At 35.5% G+C, this 24,233-nt stretch overlaps 1 protein-coding gene across 1 annotated transcript in view; it reads left to right on the top strand.

The window, feature by feature from the left end:
- Positions 1-24,233, top strand: part of SNX4 (sorting nexin 4) — a gene marked incomplete at both ends in the record, with an annotated part of 42,101 nt that overhangs the window by 8,104 nt on the left and 9,764 nt on the right. Inside the window, 9 exons of the mRNA XM_084231564.1 lie at positions 1,797-1,918; positions 3,289-3,424; positions 3,502-3,651; positions 4,402-4,449; positions 11,947-12,002; positions 16,099-16,171; positions 17,989-18,050; positions 20,024-20,089; positions 22,552-22,641. Coding sequence (XP_084087690.1) covers positions 1,797-1,918; positions 3,289-3,424; positions 3,502-3,651; positions 4,402-4,449; positions 11,947-12,002; positions 16,099-16,171; positions 17,989-18,050; positions 20,024-20,089; positions 22,552-22,641 — 803 coding nt within the window. The remainder of the gene's footprint in view (positions 1-1,796; positions 1,919-3,288; positions 3,425-3,501; positions 3,652-4,401; positions 4,450-11,946; positions 12,003-16,098; positions 16,172-17,988; positions 18,051-20,023; positions 20,090-22,551; positions 22,642-24,233) is intronic.

The following is a 24,233-nucleotide window of genomic DNA, read 5'->3' as shown; positions in this document are numbered from 1 at the left end:
GGAGCAGCGGGCGGCAGGAGAGGTCTGCGCGCCATGTGGGACCCTCCTCCGGTGGCCGGGGAGCAGCCGGGGATCGAACCGGCGCCGCAGAGGCCGCGGGCAGCTTCGCAACCCAGCGCTCAACCGCTGCGCCAACCGGGGAGGCCCACAATGGGTTTTACTATAGCTTTTTCTTTGACCTTTTGGTGTATCCATCATTTTACGTATATCTTTCTTCACAAACTGCTCCTAATTACCATGTAGTGTAGTGTTTTTAATTAAAATCCACCTCAGAATTTTCAAAGTGAGCAAGGGAAAAAGAAATCAAAACAGCAGTTATCACATAGTTTTGCTTTGTCTTTGCTTGAATTTGTAGCTAGTTTGGATATATTAAAGACTCTTGCTCAGTGGTGCACTTTTTACACATACAGCCAAGAACACCAATGATAGATACTTTTTTTTTAAAGATTTATTTATGCATACAAGAACTGGGGTACAGGCCAGAGGTGTGGGATGGTGAGAGAATTCACCAGAGACAGAATGGGGAGCAGAACAGGCAGATCTACTGAAATACACTGCTAAGGGGAGCAGCGGGCGAGACAGGAGAGGTCTGCTAGGCCATGTGGATTAGCTCCCTGACTGGGATCAAACTCATGTTGCAGTGGCTACAGATAGCTTGATAACGCTGTATCTTTAACCCCTGCTTCACTAGGGAGGTCCACTTTTTTTGTTCTTTTTGGTCCTTTGACACATGCTTGAGGATAGTCTAGCAGGAAAAGAAAGGATTCTGTTCTTAAATACTATTGCTGTCTCCTGGATGTCACCTACTATTACTGTCAAAAAATTTAGTCTTTTAAATTTGAATATAAGATGACTCCTTTTATTTTTTTTTTTTTAGTTAAACTGCCTGCTGAAAACCTTGCCTTTTAGCTTATGTTTATTATTTTAATTTGAGAAAGAGATTTGATTTCTGTATTGAGGGCCATTCATTTTGTATAAATGTTTTTAGATTTTGTTCTTATGCATTTATATATAGACTTATTCTTGATCACTTATATGAAATGTCTACATTTTAATAATTAAATGGATATCTGTCAAAAAGCTTCTGGACACCTCCACCCCTATGTTTATAGCAGCACTACTTACAATAGCTAAGCTATGGAAGCAACCCAAATGCCCAAAAATAGATGACTGGATCAAGAAGATGTACATATACACCATGGAATATTACTCAGCAATCAAAAAAGATAAACACATGCAGTTTGCAGCTGCATGGATGGAGCTCAAAGGGATCATGCTCAGTGAAATAAGTCAGAAAGAAAAAGAAAAATACCGGATGGTCTCACTCTTAGCAGGAATTTAGAAAACCTAAATAAGAGATCAGGAAAAAGACTAATGATAATAAAGTAAAAATCAAAATCAACAAGCAACTATAAACCAGAGACACACTATGGGGTGAGGTGGGGAGGGAGGGGCGGGGAAAGGAAGGACTAGAGTCAAAATAGGGGGGTGGGGGCTGTAATTGTATGGGGAATATAACCAAAATGAAAATGCATACATTGTGCAAAGATGAAAAAAGATGTAAGAATTATATAAAATAAAATATTTAAATTAAAAAAAAAAAGCTTCTGGAAAAAGTTGAATGTGCCACAGTATGCTGATAAAAAGCAGGCATATAACACCTGGTATTATCACTTAGAAACCCCTACCATCTCAAGAAACTCATTTGAAGTCTGTACCAGTAATTTTATTATGATAGCTGTTCTTTAATACCATTTTAAAATTTTTTTGTTGTTGTTCCATTTGTTTTTGTCCAGATGACAGAAAATAATTTTTCGTTGAAAAAGATAGAAATTAGTGTTTCAGAAGCAGAAAAGCGAACTGGAAGAAATGCCATGAATATGCAAGAAACATATACCGCTTACCTCATTGAAACAAGGTAGGTGATGAGATTTGCACTTAGCTTTAAGTAGAAAAAGCTTTAATGCAAATGATGTTGTATAACAGAATTGTTTACAGGTTATTATCTTTTTAGGGATTTTTTTTGTTTCTTTTTAACAGGTAAAATAAATAGATATTTCTTTTACTATGGTACTCTTGAAAGCTATGTTATAATGTACTTATTTTCAGGGGAGAGGAAAAGTTAGGGGACTACTTTCAGAATCTGGAATGTTATTAGACCCATGCTTTGGAGGCGTTCTGGGTGTGGGATATAATCCCTGTGCAATTTTGGTCAAGGATACCTGGTTCTCAGGGACTGTGAAAGGTCTGTGAAATGGAAATGGTTAACAAGGAAGTCTAAGAGGAGGTATACATCTAAATCATTTTAGAAAAGTTGGAAATTACAGAGAAAATGAACAGAAACACATTTGTTTAGATTTAAGCTTAAGGCTTTTGAGTAAAGTTGAAAAGACAAGTAAATCATGGAGTAAGCAATTCTATCTCACCAGGATGGCCTAGGGGTTAAGTATCACCACTAAGGCCTGAGTTCGTTCCCAGCCAGGGAGCTAACCCACATGGTGCAGCAGACCTTTCCTGTCTCGCCCGCTGCTCCCCTCAGCAGTGTAGTTCAGTAAATCTGCCTGTTCTTCTCCTTACTCTGTCTCTGGTGAATCCTCTCACCACCCCACACCTCTTACCTACACCCCAGTTCTTGTATGCACAAATAAATAAATCTTAAAAAAAAAAAAAAGAATGTTATTCTTTCATTGTGGCAGAAGTGCGGTACTTTTATTATGAAAGACTAGCTAAACCAGATTTTACTATATTGCAAAATTAATTATTGTATATTAACTGAATTATTATACATTGAGTGTTTAGAATGTTCCTAATATGGTTATTTTTAAAAAAGATTTATTTATTTATGCATACAAGAACTGGGGTGCAGGCCAGAGGTGCGGGATGTGAAAGGATTCACCAGAGACAGAGTGGGGAGCAGAACCGGCAGATCTACTGAAATATACTGCTGAAGGCTAATATGGTTATTTCTTTTGAGTTCAAATAGGTTATTTATGACAAATTGATTAATTAGATCAAGGGCTTTGGAATGAAATGGATTTTGAGTGCTCTACTATTCACAGATCTTTGTGATTTTAGGAAGAGCATACACTATAGGTGCTTACCCTCCTATAAAATGGGGACAGTAATCCTGCTTCACAGGGTTGTGGTAAGTTAAATAAAATACATGAAAAGTTCTTCATTCTGTGCCTGGTTCATAAGCATTTTATAAATGGAATTATAAATTTTAAAGGTATGTGTACATGTATTATATATTTTAAAAATAATTGAAATCTTACTCATTCTTTTCAGGTCAGTTGAAGATGTTGATGGTCAGAGTGTCCTAACAGACTCACTTTGGAGGCGGTATAGTGAATTTGAGTTGTTGAGAAACTACCTTTTAGTTTACTATCCACATATTGTTGTGCCACCTCTACCAGAAAAAAGGGTAAGAAGTGAAATGTCAGTATCATTTAGGAGTATTTAGCATTGAGACTATTTTTCATGATCATTTTGTTTACCTAGGCAGAATTTGTTTGGCATAAACTCTCTGCTGACAATATGGACCCAGATTTTGTGGAAAGACGACGAATTGGTTTAGAAAACTTTCTCCTAAGAGTTGCTTCACATCCCATCCTTTGTAGAGACAAAATCTTCTATTTGTTTTTAACACAGGTATATTTATCTTATTTAGTGTTTTTAAAAATTCACTTGACTTAGTTTCTTTTAAACTATAGAATGTGTTTATTCTCAAGGATCCTTTTATAGCAGCTTCGTTAATTTATATGCATGTTTTTGTTTTGTTTTGAATTTCAAAATTATTCTTTTGTCTAACATCTTCATACTTAAAAATAAGAAAAGTAGTACTTTTGTCTGCCACTTATGTCACTTAAATGATACGGTCATTAGGTTTAGTTTTTTTTTTAATTTTTTAAAGATTTATTTATTTATTTATACAAGCACTGGGTACAGTCAGAAGCGCGGGAGGGTGAGAGAATTCACCAGAGCCAGAGCAGGGAGCAGAGCAGGCAGAAGGACCGAAGTACACTGCTGAGGGGAGCAGCGGGTGGCAGGAGAGGTCTGCTCGCTGTGTGGGACCCTCCTCTGGTGGCCGGGGAGCAGCCGGGGATCGAACCGGTGCTGCAGAGGCTGCGGGCAGCTTCGCAACCCAGCGCTCAACTGCTGCACCACTGGGGAGGCCCAGTTTTTAGTTTTTTTTGAGCCCCAGACCTGTAAAATCTTAGGTCTCTTTTGGAATCTGATTATATGTTTCATTTTGAAGTGAAAAATTCTCTTTTTTTAACATCTCTCTCCTTCTACCTTGAAAAAAGAAGAGAACAATACGTATTTAACTTATTTGATTAGGAATATTCCTTATGGATTGTTTTGTTTTATGATGACTTCTAAAACTAACTTAATTTTTAGGAAGGTAACTGGAAGGAGACTGTGAGTGAAACTGGGTTTCAGCTGAAGGTAAGAATATTTGCATAAAATAATTTGCTGTGTGTGTTCTTTTACAGTTCTCAGCCTAATGTCATGCACTGGGTACTTGTATTTATTGAGTGAGTGAATATTGGAAATGGGGTTTGCATTTAAAGTTTTTAAAGGAACACTGCAATTTACTTTTGATTTGAGTAGATTTAGTTTCACTAGTGAGACATAATGGGCATGTTTATTAATTAAATTCTATTGAAAAAGAACATTTTTGAAACAGTAATTTAGAGACAAGAGATAGATTTTTCCTATAGTATATGTATATATTATTTTGTATCTTTTTTTCTTCACTCTGTCCTTAGCCACTGCCACTCATAGTAACCCCCACCCCAGCAATTGTTGCTCACTTTTTAAAATCAGAAATGAAAGATACTTAGGAAGAACCAAGTTCATGTTTTCTGGGATGAGTCATTAGTTATGCTTTTACTGGGATTTGGTGACTAGCTTTGGGTGGGCTAGTTTTGAATTAATATCTTTTAGTAATACACACTTACTTGGTTTTATACAACATTTCAAATTTAGTGATTAGAATTAGTATTTGAGAATAAAATTGTTACTTGTAAATTGAAGAGCATAGTGATAGCAGGATGACTACCTTAATTCCATTCTGCTCTCCCCATTGGACCCAAAAGTAGTATAGTACTGGTTTTTACAGATTTTAGAAAGTTTTCCTCTTTTATGTAAACCAAGTAGGTGAAGAGAGAAATAGGTTATAAATTGATAAATGACTGGAATTTAATACATTAACAAAAGTTCAACAGATGTAGACAAGAACAAAATATCTTTACAGGATTTTTAAAAATACCCCTTAGAGACTTAGGCACTGGCATATGAATATTTGAAATTTAGCACAGGGGCCTTCCTGGTGGTGCAGGCTGTTGAGCGCCACACTATGAAGCTGTCCGCAGCCTCTGCAGCGCGGGTTCATTCCCCGCCGGCTGGTGAGAATCCCACATGGCAAAGCAGACTTCTCCTGTCTCTCCTTGCTCCCCTCAGCCGTGTATTTTTTCAGTCTGCCTGTTCTGTTCCCCACCCTCTCTCTGGTAAATCCTCTCACCCTCCCGCACATCTGGCCTGTACCCCAGTTCTTGTATAAAAATAAATAAAATCTTTAAAAAAACAAAATGAAATTTAACACAAAAGAAACTAGGAAGAGGAAAATTTTTTTCTACACAGAATTGTAATCAAGTGTTTAATTCTCTCATAGACTGATTCTAATTTATGAATATTGACCAGTTACATGAAAAATTTCGAATTTTTTTGGTTTTTAATTTAATTTTTTATTTAAAAATTTAGAATTTTCTTGGGTATATTTCAATATTTTATGGTGCTCAGAGAGAATACTGGAATTTTGATTTAGAGATGGATTTGAAATAACTCAAAACTTAAAATACTGTATTTTGGTAGGGTTTTCTGAGAACTAGTCCAAGGTATGTTAGGAGCTGATAAAGAGCAAACTGAAATATAATTATATGGGTAATGTCTTTATATCTAGTAGAAAATTTGAAAAGTTTCAGCTATTAGTTTAGTAACTAGTTGTCAGTTGTTTGTCCTTAAACCCAGTTTTTGGCTTTAACTTTATGATCTTGAGAAAACTCTTGAATTTCTCCATCAGTATAAGACTATATGAGTATTTTGAATCTTGTGTGTTGGTGCTACTTAAGAGTTTGGCTATAATGTTTCTTTTTTTGGTAGTCTTATGATAAAGTTTTTATCACTTTCATAAAGTCTTTGAAAGGCGATACTTAATTTATAATATTAATAACTTGAAAAGTCAGACTTTTAATGAAATGAACCAGAAATAAAATGTATGCAGAGAATTTGGAAACAACATGTGTTTTATTGTTTTCCTTATTTTTTTTATGGCTATTTTTTGAGTCCTTTCTTTCATCAAGGAAATAGAATCTCTCATACATATGTATGTACATGCATGCACACATACAAGCATGCCATGTGAGGTTGTCCACATACATGCATAAATACAATCGCATTTCATTTCTCTGGACGCCATGTATTTGGTAGTCACAAACTAACCTGATCACATTTTTTTTTTTAAAGATTTACTTATTTATACACGTAAGAACAGGGGCACAGGCCAGAGGTGCAGATGGTGAGAAGATCCACCAGAGACAGAGTGGGGAACAGAACGGGCAGATTGACTTAAATACACTGCTGAGGAGAGCAGCGGGCGAGTCAGGAGACGTCTGCTATGCCATGTGGGTTGCTCCCTGACTGGCTGGGGGATTGAACTCGTGCTGCAGAGGCTATGAATAGCTTCATGGTTTGCATCTTAACCCCTTCTGCCACCAGGGAGGTCCCCTGATCACATTTTAAAGATTTATTTACTTTTTTCATTTTTGCATACAAGAGCTGGGGTGTGGGGAGGTGAGAGGATTCACCAGAGACAGAGTGGGGATCAGAACAGGCAGATCTACTGAACTACACTGCTGAGGGGAGCAGTGGGCGAGACAGAGAGGTCTGCTATGCCATGTGGGTCAGCTCCCTGGCCAGGGGTTGAACTTGTGCTGCAGAGGCTGCCGATAGCCTCGTAGTGCTGAGACTTAAGGTCTTGCACCACCAGGGAGGCCCCTAACCTGATCACATTTTTTTTTAAATTTAAATTTTATATTCCCCATACTATTACAACCCCCTTATTTTGACCCCAATCTCTCCTTTCCCCTCCCCGACCCCCCATAGAATGTCTCTGGTTCATAGTTGTTTGTTGATTTTGATATTTTCTTTCTTATAGTTATTCTTTTTCCTGGTCCCTTATTTAAGTTTTCTAGATTCCTGCTATGAGTGAGACCATCCGGTATTTTTCTTTTTCTTTCTGGCTTATTTCGCTGAGCATGATCCCTTCCAGCGCCATCCATGTTGCTGCAAATTGCATGTGTTTATCTTTTTTGAATGCTGAGTAATATTCTGTGGTGTATATGTACCACATCTTCTTGATCCAGTCATCTATTTTTGGGCATTTGTTACCTGATCCCATTTTAAAGCTGGAATTTAAATTTAAGCAAAACTAATTGCTGAGATGTTTGAGTAATGTGACATGGTTCTTTCAGATAGGAGGACCCACTTAATTTTATTATAGCTATTCAACCAAGCTTGACTATTTTCTAGGGTACAGCATATTAAAAGAAAATTTGAAAGATCTAAATACTAATGGACACAGGCATCCTGTGATAATCATGACACTTGATAGCTGAACCTGCTGTGAAGAAACAATGATACAACAGCCAGACACTGCAGTGTGGGGATATTTCGCATGCGACCATACCCCCACACACTACCCCCATGTAGGTCTTATGGCTTCATTATATCACTAATGAGTTTAGTATTTTATAGTAAATACCTTGAGGTCTGAAGAAAAGGTTGAATTATGCTTGCTGTGTAACTATACTCTTAACTCAGTGTTTTTTTCTTAAAGTCTACAACTGCTTTTTTTTTTTAATTTTTCATTACAGTATTTCTTAAAGCATAGAGTGGACTTCGTGCATCTGAATTTGTTGAGATTGTTTATTCAAAATACTGAATCCTAGAGTTCATCCCACATACACAGATTCTTCCCAACCTAAAACTTGCTCTAAGTGAACCTTTGCTGTAAGGAGATAGATAATTTTTTTTAAGAAGGTAATTTTAGAAAGTGTAAAAAATGTTAAATAAAATTTTTTTAAACTTGAAAGCAGTATCTTATCTGAATATCACAACCATTATAATTATGTGTTTGCTCTGTGCTAAACACTTTAATATATATGTGTATATATTTCTGATTATTGCCTTAGTACATTTGAGGTTAGTCAATATTACATACAGTTTTTTAGATGAGGAAGCATAGAAAGTGACTTATACAAGGTCAAATAGTTACAAGTGATGGAGGCTGAATCTTAAGTCTAGGTTTAAGTCAAAAATTACCATCCCGTATTACCTTTTACTTACTAGAAATGTAATTAAGGTAAGTTAAGACAGTTGGTAAAGGAAATGTTGGAAATGGTATTTTAGTGAAAATACAATCATTCTGAGTCAGACCAAATATTTATATTTTTTAAGAATATTTGATTGTCATTCTCAAATTGAAATATCAGTTTCCTTTTTTCCAGGCATGTTTAATTTAATTATGGAATGGGCCTACTAGATTAATATGTTCTTAAATCTTTTTAGAGTAATTATTTCACCTGGAAAGATAATTATAAAAAATGAGTTTCTTTTTTATCAGTGCTCTTTTTTTTTTTTTTTTTTTTAAAGATTCAATTTATTTATGCATACAAGAACTGTAAGCCAGAGGTCTGGGGGTTGGTGAGAGAATTCACCATAGACAAGAGTGAGGCGTAGAATAGGCCACTCTACTGAGACACACTGCTGAGGGAAGTGGCTGGTGAGAAAGGAGAGGTCTACTGTACCATGTGGGTTAGCTCCCTGGCTGGGGATTGAACTTACGCCATAGTGGCTGGTGATAGCTTGATAGTGCTGAGGCTTTAAACCCTGTGCCACCAGGGAGACTTCTAGTGCTCCACTTTTAATATATCTATGAACAAAAGATCTTTTCATTGCTTTCTTTTTTCTTGAATATTTATATATAATACTCATGTTACATATATTCAGTGAAAAGGAAAGAGTTTATATATGTAGATTAATGAACATATAAAACTGGTTACTTCAGTATAAAGTAATATTTTAACTCAGTTAGCTCAGTAAGTTATTTAGATGAAATTGTCATCCTTGTGCCCACATCTTAAATGAATTTTAGGCTGGCTCAGAAGACTCTAGAACACTGTTGCTTGGAGCTGGACTACCAAGAGGCATGATCTTGGTTTTTAGGATCTCTGCTAATCTGTATATTGTACAGGAATTCGGAGAATCAGTGTGGAGAATCCAAGTGCTGGTTGTCCTCCAAAGGGTTAGGTACTCTTTTAGGTGCTGTGGATATGATAGTCAGTGAGCTGGAAACATTCATAAATTCCATATTTCTATGGAGTTTCTATCTTGGTAGTTGGATACTTTAGTATTTAAATAGTATACTTTAAAATAGTTACAAGTGGTATAAAGGAAATAAAGCACCATGTTGAAAGAATATTATAGCAGGGATTGTTTTTCTACCGGTTATTTTTATTTTTAAAGATTTATTTTGATGTATTTATGCATATAAGAACTGGCATGTAGGCCAGAGGTGCTGGGGGTGAGAGGATTCATCAGAGACAGAGTGGGGAGCAGAACAGGTGATATGAGATACACTGCTGAGGGGAGCAGCTGGTGACATAGGAGAGGTCTGCTGTGCCAGAGGGGTCAGCTGCCTGGCTGGGGATCGAACTCATGCCAGTGCCTGGTGATAGCTTGATAGCACTGAGACTTTAACCCCTGTGCCACCAGGGAGGCCCCTCTACTGGTTATTTTGAGATAGGTAACCATAAAATTCATTGTCCAAATGTCATGTTTGATTTGCACTATTATTAATTAAACTTGAATGACAGACACAGACCAGAGCTGTCCTGGGCAAACTGGGTCACATGCTTGAAGAGAGAATGTCATTAAAAAACCTGCAGTAGAGCCAACATTGTGGGCCAAGAAAGAAGAATGTTAGAGAGCAGCTCATTCTGGATATGGTTTACTAGGCAAGATTTGGGGGAGAAACTAGAATCAGAAGTAACAAAGGAAAAACAAGGTCCAGGACAAGGAAAATGAAAGTATGTAATAGGAATTGGTAATGGGAGAAGAGGTAGGGATTAATGGAAAATGTAAAATTGGGGGTATAGAATAATTGAGGTTATTTTTTTCATTCAACCAATATGTATTGTATGTTTATTTTGTGCCAGGCTTTGTGTGGCATTGGGGATACAGCAATGAACAAAGCATATTAAAGTACTGCTGTGGCACCCCCTTGTACAATTCCAGGGTGCACCATTCACCTTGTACTTTTTTTGTGGATCTTAATATATTAGTGGACAGCTAGGAAACAACTGTTTCCGATAGGACTGTTAAAAATAATAAAATGGATCATATGAAATGATGTAAGATTTAGATATTTAAGCTTTAGATATTTAATAGGGAATCCAATAGGAAGAATGGTAACTTGTCAGATTTGAAAGTGTTCGGGTAGTTTTTAAGAGATCTGACTTTAGGGAGAAGCTTTATGCAGAAGTTTCTGGTATTGTGATACTTTAGGTGGCTTCTATTTATGAAGTCTTATGAAATGATGAGCAAATGTGTGATGGATCTGACCTGACAATAGCAGAGATTAAGAAGGTGACATTTTACATTTTATATGACTTCTAAGTTGGTAAATTGGTGATACTGAAAAAAAATAGGATGATAATGAAAAAAATTAGTGGTATTAAAAAGTATGAAATTCAAGAAAATGTGTAAATGAAACTTTTCTTCTTTACTGATGATTTTTATATAATTTTATTCCTGTTTAAAGAATCACATTTGCATACAGTCATTAACACTTGGGTACTTAGTGATTTTAATTAAAGAACCTAATGCATTTGTCTACTATATGCCACTTAACACAGGTATGCCTTAAATTCATAGGTGCTTTTATTTGTAATGGCTTTCACATGCATTAGCTCATTTGCCCTTGAGATGTAATAAAGGTCATGAATTGATGAAATATTGGTTTTAACAATAGGAGAGTCTCCTAAAATCAGTAATAAATTAAGCTTCATTAGGTGTTCTTGATCTTTGAATTTCTTTTGAAGTTCTAGGATGAGTTTATGGAGTAGAGTGTTGCATTTAAAAAATTTTCTTCATCAAGTAATTGAATATATATCATTATGGATTGAAAGTGGAAATAATGTAAATTTTCAAACTTATTAGGATTTTCAAAATCACATCATATCATTAGATTGATTCCTGAGTTATCTTGTATGAACCCTAAATTTATGTACCTGGGTCAGAAAGGTGATTTGGTCTTTGTTTACAAATGAGAATTTAGGATAGTATAATTAAGTAAGCAATTCAATTTTTATTTTACAGTTTATCCCTCTTTCCCTCCTGGAAATCAATCATATAGAAATAAAGATAGTTTAAAAGTTTTGTTTATAATATTTTCTGCCAGCTAGGAGTAATTTGATGTCAAATAGCTTGTTTTATTTTAGTACATTACTACTGGAATTTCCATGTTTCTTTCTTGTCTAAAATACTTATCATGAAAGTGAGAAAAACCATGGTACATTTGATTTGAATTCAATCTAAGAAAGTTGCTTTTTCACACAAACTATTTAAAGTATGCAAACCTATATCTTTGTTAGCATGATGGTTTTTACAGTTGTTTTACTTAGAATGTATTTAGTTTATAACATTTTTGTAGTATTTTCAGAAATAACCAAGTTGGGTCTTTCTAGATATGTTTAATGTATTTGTCATAAATGATATGAAGAAGATTACACTTGAGCATCTTAATTCTAGAAGAAAAGTAAAACTGTTTGGATTTATACCCTGAAATGTAATTGTATTAAGTGAACAAATTATTTTTTCCAGGCAGACTCCAGGTTAAAAGCGCTTAATGCAACATTCAGAGTGAAAAACCCAGACAAGTAAGGTTTTGTTTTAATAACAGTTACAGTGTTGTTTTGAGTGGTGCTTATCTATTTAATTTTTCATTTCTGAATGTATGCACTTTTATTTGCTGAATATTTTAAATCACATTTAGTGAAATCCTTTTACAGTCTAAAACTGATTTTGAAATATGGTACCTTAATTGGGTTTAAAGTTGGTGAATTTTTAGAAAACTAAACCAACACTTTTTCCTACAAGGATTTATTAGTTATTGTTGAAGCTATTAGAAAAAAATAGGAAAATTATTTTAATTTCATAGAAAATAATTTTTCTTATATGATTTTGTCAAATACATACAAATATATACAAATAATGTATAAAAATACATTATAATAGTTTTATGGAAATGCATTTATATGACAATTACTTGACTTCATTAATGTCTTTTTGGTTTTTGTGAGAGCATTTCCATGTTAAAGGAAGACTGTATTCAGAACACCTTTCCTTAGGATGGGGCTAGGTATTACTTAAAATTTTAGTTTTGCTCATTCTCTGAATTTGGTGGATAGCTCAGGCTCTTTGTTATACGGATCTTTACTTGGGATTTGGCTTAGCTAAGTTTTTCAGTTAGGAAAGTGCTTAGGCATATGAGGCATTTCCATTTTTGGTGACCAAGTCTATGAAATCTGTTAGAATTTCTTTAGTTAGGCCGTCAGCAATAATTTCTACATAGTCTAAATTCTTAGCAGATAAATTCCAATAATTTATTATGTCTAACTTTATAAGCCATAACATGTTAACATAATTAGCCTTGTTTTCAGTGTAAATTTTGAATATAAAATGAAAATAAATATTTCAAAAATTAGAGAATTGTGATAGTAACCATTGAGGTATCTTTTTATTTTTAATAGACTTTACTTTTTAGAGTAGTTTTAGATTGATAGCAAAACTGAGTGGAAAGTGCAGAGCTCCTGTCCCTATACGTGCACCCCCTCCCCCACACTGTCAACATCCCCCACCAAGGTAATACATTTGTTAATATCTATGAACCTGAACCTCTATTGATACATTATATATTACCCAAAGTTCATAGTTTTTATTAGAACTCACTCTTAGTGTTGTATATTGTATGGGCAATCATTGGTCTTTTTGTTGTTTCCATTGTTTTGCTTTTTCCAGAATGTCGTATCATGCAGCCTTTTCAGATTAACTTCTATCACTTAGCAATCCTATCATCTAGGATTCCACTGAGATTTTCATAAAGTTTAATGGCTTCTATAGTGTATTAAGAACTAAAACTGTCACTCTTCAAAAACAGCTTTAGAAAGCCTAATAAGCACACACACACCAAAAAAACCCTAAAAGGGAAAGCTTATTATTATTGCTGGGTGTGCATTCATTAGTGGAGCACATAGATGAGACTTTTTTATTAATATTTTATTTTGTCAGTTAAGTATTCAATTTAATGAAAAATATTTTGTCAGTTGTATATTGGTTTTCTCTTTTCTGACCAGGCTTTCTAGATTGTTAATTTTTTTAAAATATCTGTATTATAGATAGAATTTAAAATGTGGTAATATGACCAATAGTATAACCAAAGTAAGGTTTTGCTCCTAGGTTTTTTTTGTTTTTTTTTTTTAATATTTATTGAAGTAACATTGATTTACAAAACTGTATATGTTTTAGAGGTTTAGGTTCACAGCTCTACAAATGTAGCTGCTAAGTTTTTGCTAAACTGTGTAGTTAGTAATATAATTTTATTTGCCTTAAGTTCTATATAAGAGAATTATCTGTATCAGTCATTGTTATAACAGATTCTTTTTTTTTTTTTTTTTTTTTTTTTAGAGAGAGAGGCATGTTTATTTATTTATTTATTTGTTTGTTTGTTTGTTTTGCTCATACATGCACTGGGTACAGTCAGAAGCGCGGGAGGGTGAGAGAACCCACCAGAGCCAGAGTGGGGAGCAGAGCAGGCAGAAGGACCGAAGTACACTGCTGAGGGGAGCAGCGGGCGGCAGGAGAGGTCTGCGCGCCATGTGGGACCCTCCTCCAGTGGCCGGGGAGCAGCCGGGGATCGAACCGGCGCTCCAGAGGCTGCGGGCAGCTTCGCAACTCAGCGCTCAACCGCTGCGCCACCGGGGAGGCCCTATAACAGATTCTTAACATATGGAATCTCTGTTCTAGGTTCTAACTGGCCCATACCATTATTAAAATATACCATTAAAATATTTTATTTTCTTGGAATCTAGAAAACCAGATTGTTTCACAGGGATTACCAAAGTAATACTTGCTTCATGCATGTTTATCTTTCTTCAAGATACCTTGAGTAAGATACCTTGAGTTGTTTTTTTATGTAGCAGTATTTGGACAATATTTGGGTAATATTTAGGAGATAGACTGGGTGATTAGAATGTAATGTTTTAATTTAAAAAAATTTAACAGTGTGTGGGATGAAAGAGAAGGAAAGGAAATAGACAGCACCCAGCTTTCATTCTTTAACGTGATAAGGGAATATAGGGGTGTAAGATTTAGAGTGATAGGGGACATTAAGTTGAACTTTGGATATGCAAAAAAATACAAAATTCTGCTAGTCTGTAGACTTTATAGATCTGGCATTTAAGGAAAAGATTGAGCTGAAGGTAGAAATTTGTGTTTTAGTAGCATGTAGAGCCATAACCGGGAACCTTAGAGAATGACAAATAAGAATGTGTGATTGAACAATTGATTGTAAGATAGCTGAGGACTTAGGACTGAGCACTTTAGTGGCATTTTCCAAAATGTAACATGAGGATTACAAACATCTAAATCCTGTGGGGAAGCTTGTTACAAATTTAGGTTCCTGAGACCCACAAGAGTCTCTGTGTACAGTTGTGGTGGTTACTCACATCCCTTGCTTACTGAGAGACCCTCAGTAGTGTTTATTTTTATTTTTTATATACTTTTTACACATTGTTCATTTTTAAACAGTGTTTGCTCCCCTCCTCAGGTGTGGTCCCCATAGAATTTCCTTCGCCAATGCACCTGTGCACCATCACCACAGTCCCCTGTGCTCCTCCCTCCTCAGTAGTGTTTTTAACAGGAGTTCTTTACATACTAAAGTTAGAGGATAAGAGATAGGTAAAGGAAGTGAGTACTCAAAAGAGGGCTTAGAGAATAAAAGGGCTCAGAGAATAAAAGGAAAATCATGAGAAAAGTAACACTGATGTTAAGGGAATACATTTTAAATGAGGACCAGGTAGCCTTTCATGTTGCTGAAAGGATCAAGTAAGATGAAGCCTAAGGTATATTGTTGGACTTTAGCAATATGAAAGTAGCTGGTGACTTTGTCAGGAATGTATTTCCAGCAGAGTGGATGGCAGTAAAACTAGATTGTAGTAGGGTTAGCAATGAGTGGAGGCTAAGAAGTGGTTATTGCTAGACAGGTAAAGACTTGTCAAAGTGTGGCTATGAAAGGGATGGATATTGAAAGGGTGTTGTCAAGGAAATGTGTTTGTATTTTAACTTAGATCTAATCAATTGATAGGCTAATGAGCTTCTTGAGAAGATGTTGTTACATAGGATTATGGAATGTAGCTGGAATACAACCTAAAATATTGGAAAGAAGGATTCTAGAAGAAAGGAAAAAAATAACAGATGTAGATATAGGAAAATTTCTAAATTTGCTGGGAAGAAGTGAAGGTGGAAATAGTTCTTATCTGATGGCTTTCATTTAATCTTTGAAGCATGGTTGGAATGTGACAGATGATGGCATCAGAAGTCTCAGGTCTTTATGGAGAATAGAAGTTAATAGATTGGGGAAGTAGATTATTGAGCAACATTATGATTGAAGTTAGAGATCATGGGTTTGTGATTGGTTTTGCCATAAGATTTTTTTTTAGCACTATACATTTTTCCCTGTTTTTAGGTAATTTTTCCCAAGGAATTTTATTTCTCAGTGCCACAGTGTAAATTAGGAAGTATAACATCTTTTCTTGACTTTAAAAATATCAGAAGAAAGTATGGTGGTTTTATTTAAGTTTTTTATTGTGTGTAAATGCTCATGTCTAGTCAGTTTCATTCTCAGGAACTACTATTTGACTTTTAGTTTTTGACTTATTTTCATGAAAAAAAAAAAAATTTTTTTTCCTGTTTCAGGAGATTTACCGAACTAAAACACTACAGTGATGAACTTCAGTCTGTCATCTCACATCTTCTTCGAGTCAGAGCTGTAAGTCGTCCCCAGGAGTCTTTAGACACACAGTTATGAGAGTGTGCTCCTCATTCAATCACTGTTTTTAAGTAATGGATGTTACTTATGATGGATAACTGATTTTTATATTAAAATTTGGTTTGTTCATCCAAATTGCAGTTTAAAAAACCTGTGAACTGTTTTTCTGGCATAAACAACTTGAAGAATTTTAGCTTGTTGTTTTCTCTAGAGTTTGACATTTGTCAAAAACTCTGCCTTTTTAGTGTTGGAATATAATGCATAAGTGTGTGGTTTTATATCTACATGTAATTATATTCTTTCAAGACTTTTAAGGTTTGTGAAATAGTTTATATATGTTATGTCATGTGTCTTAAATTGTACTAAGTTAACTTACTTGGGATAATAATAGGCCATGAGAAAAGGAACTAGAAATTATTGTACTTAGCCACATAGTTTGACTATAACAGACACAGAGAAAAATACTTTTGAGTAATTAATTTACCTGGAATATGCTGTATTATTCACTCTAGTCCTTTGGAGTAACTTAGAGGAATGCTTACAGCTTGCCTGGCTAAAGGCTTTTGAAAGACAGTAAGTTACAAGGTCTAGAATCACATCTTATGCTAATTGGAATCTTTGTGAAATGAAATATATTATCTGAGATTTGTTATAATAATGATTCTACTGGTAGAGGATGGAGAGTGGGAGGTACTTTTAGCTCAAAATAGAGTGACCTTGTAATAATTGCTGAAGATGAGTGTTGGGAAATGAAAGTATGTCCTATTATTCTCTGCTTTTTATATGTTTGAAAATTTCCTTAAATAGTATAAATAAAGAGAATAAGGTATAAATATCCTTATGAAGATCCTCACATTGGCCCAATCTCCTATTTAACCATTCAGAGTATCGTTAGATTCCTTAAATAAATGTGGAATACTTTCTAGGAAAAGGGAAGTATAGTAACCTTTCTTTATATAGTGAAAATGATTAGGCTAGAGTAAAGACCTGCCTATTGGAAAGGACTATGGATTAATGAGGTAAAATTTCTAGACCTTTAGTTGCCTTGAAATTACCAAACAAAATAGACAGCAATTCTTATGAAGAGTAAGATGGGGAACAGAGACATCCCAGAAGACCCTAAGAACAGTTCATACTACTTTGTCTTCTGTGCCAGATCTTAAGAGGATCTACTTAAAATGGAGGTCTGGCTGACTGAAGGCTAATTGAAGGAAAGGAGTGGGGAAAACTTCATTTAGCAGGGAAGGTAACAGTTCTGAGAGTTGAGGTTAGGTAGAGATGTGACAACCCCAGGTATTAAGAAAATTCTCACTCACACCCAGAAGAAACTATGGGACAAAGCATAGAGTAAGATTTATCAGGAATTTCAGAGATGAGTGATGAATTGAACAAATTAATAGTTAGCTACTCAGAAAATCTATGCAGCATAGGGAATAAATTTACGTGAGAGCTATAGGAGAATGAAATGATTGTCATTGTGGGAGAGTGTGCTATAGATTACTTAGCCTGAAAAAAATGTAATGTTAACCTGTTGGATAAAACTATTACTGCCCTTCATAAGAAATTTAAAAACAATAATTAAAACCTACAAAAAGAAAGAAGTATAAAAGTAAATAAATAACATAAATATGATACCATTAAATTATTTTTTCCCATGATGAGACTTTTTTGGAGATTTAATTTTTTATTTTCCATATTTTGTAAGTATTGTATTAAGCATGTATTTATTTGCTTTTTTTATGGGTTCCACCCTTTTTTAAACAGTAATCTCTATATAACTTTTACCTAAGAGCAATTTCTTTAAATATTTATTCCAGAGAGTAGCAGATCGTCTCTATGGTGTATATAAAGTACATGGAAATTATGGGCGTGTTTTCAGGTAAATATCGTACAGGCTTTTAAAATAAATAACAATTAGGTCTAATTAATTTTTTTGTCTGAGAACTATAATTCTTGAAAACTTATGAGTCTGGTAAATAGAAGATTGTTAAAAAAAAAAACACTACTTTATTAGTGATATTCAACCTTTGTTTTATAAGCTTCCTTTAAATAAAAGCTAGTGAGGCAAGCCAATACATTGAGCCAGTAAAAGTGAAACTACTCTGATTAAAGCTGTGAGCAGAGCCTTTTACTTTTTTGGGAGAATGCCCAAGGAGATCCCTTTAGAAATCAGTCATAGAAATAGTGATTTTTCTTGTTCCTTTCTTTTTGTGTGTCATTTTATAATTACTGAGGGGTTTTGCGCGATGGGTTTTTCAGTTTTTTGATAATTTTAGTTTTGTTTTGTTTTTTTAATATTTATTTATTTATACAAGAACTAGGGTGCAGGTCAGAGGTGTGGGAGGGTGAGAGAATTCACAAGGACAAGAGCGGGGAGCAGAACAGGCAAACAGACCAAAGACACTGCTGAGGGGAGCGGCGGTTGAGGCAGGAGAGGTATGCCTCACCATGTGGGTTTCTCCCTGGCCGGCCAGGAATCGAACCCGTGCTGCAGACACTCTGGACAGCTTCATAGTATGGCGCTCAACCCACTGCGCCACCAGGGAGGCCCTGGATAATTTTGGTTTTAAGTAGAATATTTGTACGTGTAACTTGTAGTTTTGATTATTAATCTTTTTTTGTTGTTTTTCATTATTTTGGTTGTGATATTTTAGAAATTATCCAAATCTGGAGTCTCAGCTCTGTCATCACTAGGGCCTGAGTTTGATCCTGGCCAGGAGCTAACCCATATATGGCACAGCAGACCTCTCCTGTCTCACCCACTGCTCCCCTTAGCAGTGTATTCCAGTAATAATCCACCTGTTCTGCTCTACTCTGTCTCTGGTGAATCCGCTCACTCCCACACCTCTGGCCTACACCCCAGCTCTTCAATGCAAAAATAAATAAATAAAATCTTTTTTTAAAAAAGCAACAATCTGCTGGTGAGAAATAGTTTCTCACTGTAGTTCTAATTTGTATTTCTCTAGTTATGAATGAAACCATTAATTTTTTTCCTTATAGTCAGCCTTAAGCCATTTTCCCTATTTCATAAACTCTATGTATTTTTTGCCTTTTTTTCTGCTGGGTTGGCAGTTTGGTTTCTTAACTGATTTACAGTTGTTGTTTATCTTTTAAGAAAATTAGAACTTTGAGAAAGGACTTGTAATTTGTTTTTTCTAGTTTGTCATATCTTTTGACTTCAGGTGGCTTTTGAATGCAGAAATACCCCATTTATTAATTTCACTAACTAAATGATTAGTTTTTTTCCTTTCTAAAATAATAGCCTCTGATTTTTGTATATATCTTAATAAGGCCTTTCCCACTATGGATTATAGAAAACATTATCTCATTTTTTCCTACATCTTTGTGTTTTATAAGTTTTTGATTTCTCTGAAATTTATGAGAATGTGAGATGTGAATTATGGCCCATATTTATTTGATTATATTATTAGCTGTTAGATAGTGGTGGGTAACCATAACCAGGTATATTTGTCAGTCATCCATGGAACATTTAAAAATATACATGGCTCAGCTTTATCTCTTGAGATTCTGATTAAGTAGATCAAGTGCACAGCCAGCTTCCATTTTCTAAAAACTCCACAATTGATTCAGATATTCACCCAAGAAAGGAATTGTTTTGTATGATACTTACTTTGCCCTTAATAGCAGTTGGTATCAACTTTTGAACTAATATTTTGAAGTCTCTACTTCTATTTAATTGTTAAGCTTAAGAGAAAAGTAGCATATTTGAATCACAAAAAAATAAATCCAAAATATAGATACTCTACATTGTTTAATAGCTAGCTAGGAAAAAGATTCCATTTAACAATATACCATATCTAATACATGATGTTTTTGGTTTTATCTTCCTAGTGAGTGGAGTGCCATAGAAAAAGAAATGGGTGATGGACTACAGAGTGCTGGCCATCATATGGATGTGTAAGTACTAGAGGATTTAAGAGTAAAATTTGAGGTGAAGTTTAGTGGTGAAATGTTAGTGATTCTTCTGTTCTTTGTTTTTATCAAGTTTGCTGACATATATATTATGCTTTATGTACATAGATCTTAAAGTTTGTCTAAGGAATGCAAGATTAACACTCAAAACTCAATCCAGTTCACCTATTAGCAGAATAAAGAAGAAAACTCCTATGTGTATTTCAGTACATGCAGAAGAAACATTTGAACATCCATTCACAGTAAAAATTCTCATGAAACTACAAATATCTACAAGTTTTTACTACTTATACTTTCTGCCAAAGGATGTGCCATTTATCCCTACACGCTTTCCTATCGTCAAGCCACCAGCACTTTGTTTCCTGTTTTGTTTTTTTTTTTATTTCCCATACAATTGCAACCCCCTTATTTTGACCCCAATAACTCCTTTCCCCGCCCCCCACCCCCCATAGTGTGTCTCTGGTTCATAGTTGTTGATTTTGATTTTTTTCTTTCTTATAGTCATTGTTTTTTTTTTCTATATATTTTTTTTAATAATAAATTTTATTTTTATATTCCCCATACAATTACAAGCCCCTTATTTTGACCCCAAGCCCTCCCCTCCCTCCCCCCACCCCACAAAAAGTGTCTCTGGTTCATAATTTTTGTTGATTTTCACTTTCTTATAGTTATTCAATTTCCTGGTCCCTTATTTAAGTTTTCTAGATTCCTGCTATGAGTGAGACCATCCGGTATTTTTCTTTTCTTTCTGGCTTATTTCGCTGAGCATGATCCCTTCCAGCGCCATCCATGTTGCTGCAAATTGCATGTGTTTATCTTTTTTAAATGCTGAGTAATATTCCATGGTATATATTTACCACATCTTCTTGATCCAGTCATCTATTTTTGGGCATCTGGGCTGTTTCCAAAGCTTAGGTATTGTAAACAGTGCTGCTATAAACATAGGGGTGCAGGTGCTTTTTGGAATTGATGTTTCTGTGTCCTTTGGGTAAATCCCTAGGAGTGGAATTGCTGGATCATATGGAAGCTCTATGTTTAGTAGGTCCAGAAATCTCCACACAGTTTTTTTTGTTTGTTTGTTTCCTTAACAATTCTTTCAGAGTCATAGACTTAATAACTAAAGGCAATTTTTCCTACTCTTAACAATGATTCTCAGGGCTTTTTTCCAGTCACATGGGAGAAATAAATGCAAGTTTGTATTTACAAAGTATGTACTTTGCCTACTTTCGTAAACCCTATGAATACGTTGCTTTTTAATTAAGTTTATTTAATTTTACAACTTAAGTAAATTTTGTTTACATGTTACATGAAGCAGTCCTGGAGACATAGAGCATATTTTTCTTTTATTCTCCTGCCAAGGAAATAGAATTAATTTGAATAAAGGTGCTTATTGCATCATAAAGTAGTACATGATGTAGCCCACATCCTTATGGAACTTAAATGTGATTAGAGCTATAAAACAAACACACAAAGCATTGCTTTGATAAATTTAAGTTCTAAATAATTGATAAGAGATCAGAAATAGAGTAGGGAAGTTGTCTGAGAGACCTCCATGTGTTGCTGGAGATATGTGCTCAATTTGGAGAAGAAATGTAGAGAGAGTCATCACATTGCTGTACTCAGAAAGATTCAAGTCCAGAAATGAAAATGGCATGACATTCAGTGACTTAACTGCATCAAAGCAGAGTTTACTATTGAGAATTAGTATAAAATACAGCTGATAAAATTTTCTGTAATCTTCATTTTAATTTGCCTTTTGTAGCTTTCTGGCATTATTGTCTATATCTGCTACCAGGAATACTTGTGCACTGATTATTCTAAACTCTTGTTCTTTCTATAGATTTTGTAGCTCTAATATCTTTTAAAAAAGATATTACAGGGCCTCCCCGGTGGTGCTGCGGTTGAGCACTGGGTTGCGAAGCTGCCCGCAGCTTCTGCAACGCCGGTTCGATCCCCGGCCACTGGGCGAGGGTCCCACATGGCGTGCAAACATTGCCTGCCACCTCCTGCTCCCCTCAGCAATGTACTTTGTCAGTCTGCCTGCTCTGCTCTGCTCTCCGTTCTGCCTCTGGTGAATTCTCTCACCCTCCCGCGCTTCTGACTGTACCCAGTGCTTGTATAAATAAATAAAGTAAAATCTTTAAAAAAAAAAAAAAAGATATTACAGTCTTAACAATGCTTCTTAATCCACCAAGGACCATTTTTTCTTGGATTGTTTTTATTTCCAAGTCATTGCTAATATAAATAGTTTGGTAAAGTTTTATAAGTGTCACAGTGACTTAAAAATTAATATAAGTATTTTTTAATTGCTTATTCTCACTTTCTGTAGCATTGTCACTGATAGGTAACAAATGGTCTTGGACCACACACTGAAAAACACTTGAGAACATCAATACTTCATATCCTGATAAAAGTTACCCTACACAGTATCTTTTTTTTTTTAATAGGTATGCATCATCTATTGATGATATTTTGGAAGATGAAGAGCATTATGCAGATCAGTTAAAGGAATATCTTTTTTATGCAGAGGCACTGCGGTAAGTATATTTGTTCCAAATGCAGCTCTGTGGCTGATCACCATTGTCTTTGCTACTGTAAAATAAAGATTGCAAGATGATTTTTTAAGTGAATTCTTTCTGCCAGATATTAAATGAGATCTCATTGAATTCCTCTGTGTTGCAGAATGCTAGGCTAGAAATGTAAGGTGAGCCCTGCCTTTGAAGACATTTTATTGATAAAATCCATCAGTCTCAGGCATCAGACCTGTTCTAATTTTTTAGTTTGAAGATTGGAACTAAAATACATACTGAATGTGTATAGCACTGTCTGTCACTAGGCTGTGTATTGCCATTTTATTTAGTGATTTTTATTTCTTGCATATCTAATCTTAGTGGAAAGCTGTAAAACATCAGTTTTATTTGAACATCAGGATTTTTTTTTAATATTTTTTTTTTACATTATGGGTCATCTTTCTATAGTTACTGTTCCCCTTAGCTGTCGCCCCCCCACCGGTAATCCACCTGCATACCCCCCCAGCTCTCGTGTCTTTCTCCCCTGCTCCAATCACTCCCATACCTTCCTTTTTGCAAGATATGGATTGATGGTTGGCCCATGGGCCTTGTCTTTTTCCTGGAACCTTGTCCTTTTCCTGGGTGAGTGCCTGGGCTCCTGGACCACAACAGACCAGGCTGCTCTAATCCCCAGGTGGAACTGTGAGGCATCAGGAACATCTAGGACTTTGTCTTGTTTTTATGGCATCTCCTAGAAATCCAGACGGAATTTTCTAGGCAGTGGTGTTTAATGAATAAGTTACTGTATTTTTTCTGTCCAAAATAAATCATTTTCCTCAAGGTAGAAAGAATGGTCATAACCATTTTTGATTACATTTCTGTTACTTTATGTCTATTCTTTCTTTTTTTTGCATAGAAGAACTGGGGTCTAGGCCAGAGGTGGGAGGGGAGGGGAGGTGAGAGGATTTACCAGAGACAGAGTGGGGAGCAGAGTACACAGATTTACTGAAATACACTGTTAAGGGGAACAGCGGGCAATATGGGAGAGATCTGCTGCACCGTGTGGGTTAACTCCCTGGCTGGGGATCAAACTCAGGATGGTGACAGTGCTGAGACTTAACCCCTAGGCCATCAGGGAGGCCCCAACTCCTGTTACTTTAAAAGCAGTATAAGAATTTTGTTAAATAAAATAGAGGAGTATTTAGTAGAGCAGTAAGTGTTGTAAAATATCTTTATGTTGTTATTTCTCCTTCTAGAGTGTAGAACATTAAGATATTTCACTACCATATTTTCAAGTACCAAGCAAAGGAAATCTGCCAAATACAGTGGAATTCTGTACACTCTTAAAAATTTATAGAAAAGATTAATGTGTGGGTCTCCCTGGTGGCGCCGGCCGTTGAGCACCGCACTGTGAGGCTATCCACAGCCTCTGCAGCGTGGGTTCGATCCCTGCCAGCTGGCGAGAATCCCACATGGCGAAGCAGACCTCTCCTGTCTCACCTGCTGCTCCCCTCAGTAGTGTATTTCGTCAGTCTGCCTGTTCTCTTCCCCACTCTGACTCTGGTGAATCCCGTCACCTACCCGCACATCTGGCCTGTACCCCAGTTCTTATATAAATA

Source organism: Talpa europaea (genome assembly GCF_964194135.1).
Source record: "Talpa europaea genome assembly, chromosome: 4".
In the NCBI taxonomy this organism is placed as follows: domain Eukaryota; kingdom Metazoa; phylum Chordata; class Mammalia; order Eulipotyphla; family Talpidae; genus Talpa; species Talpa europaea.
This window is presented reverse-complemented; position numbering and strand designations above follow the sequence as displayed.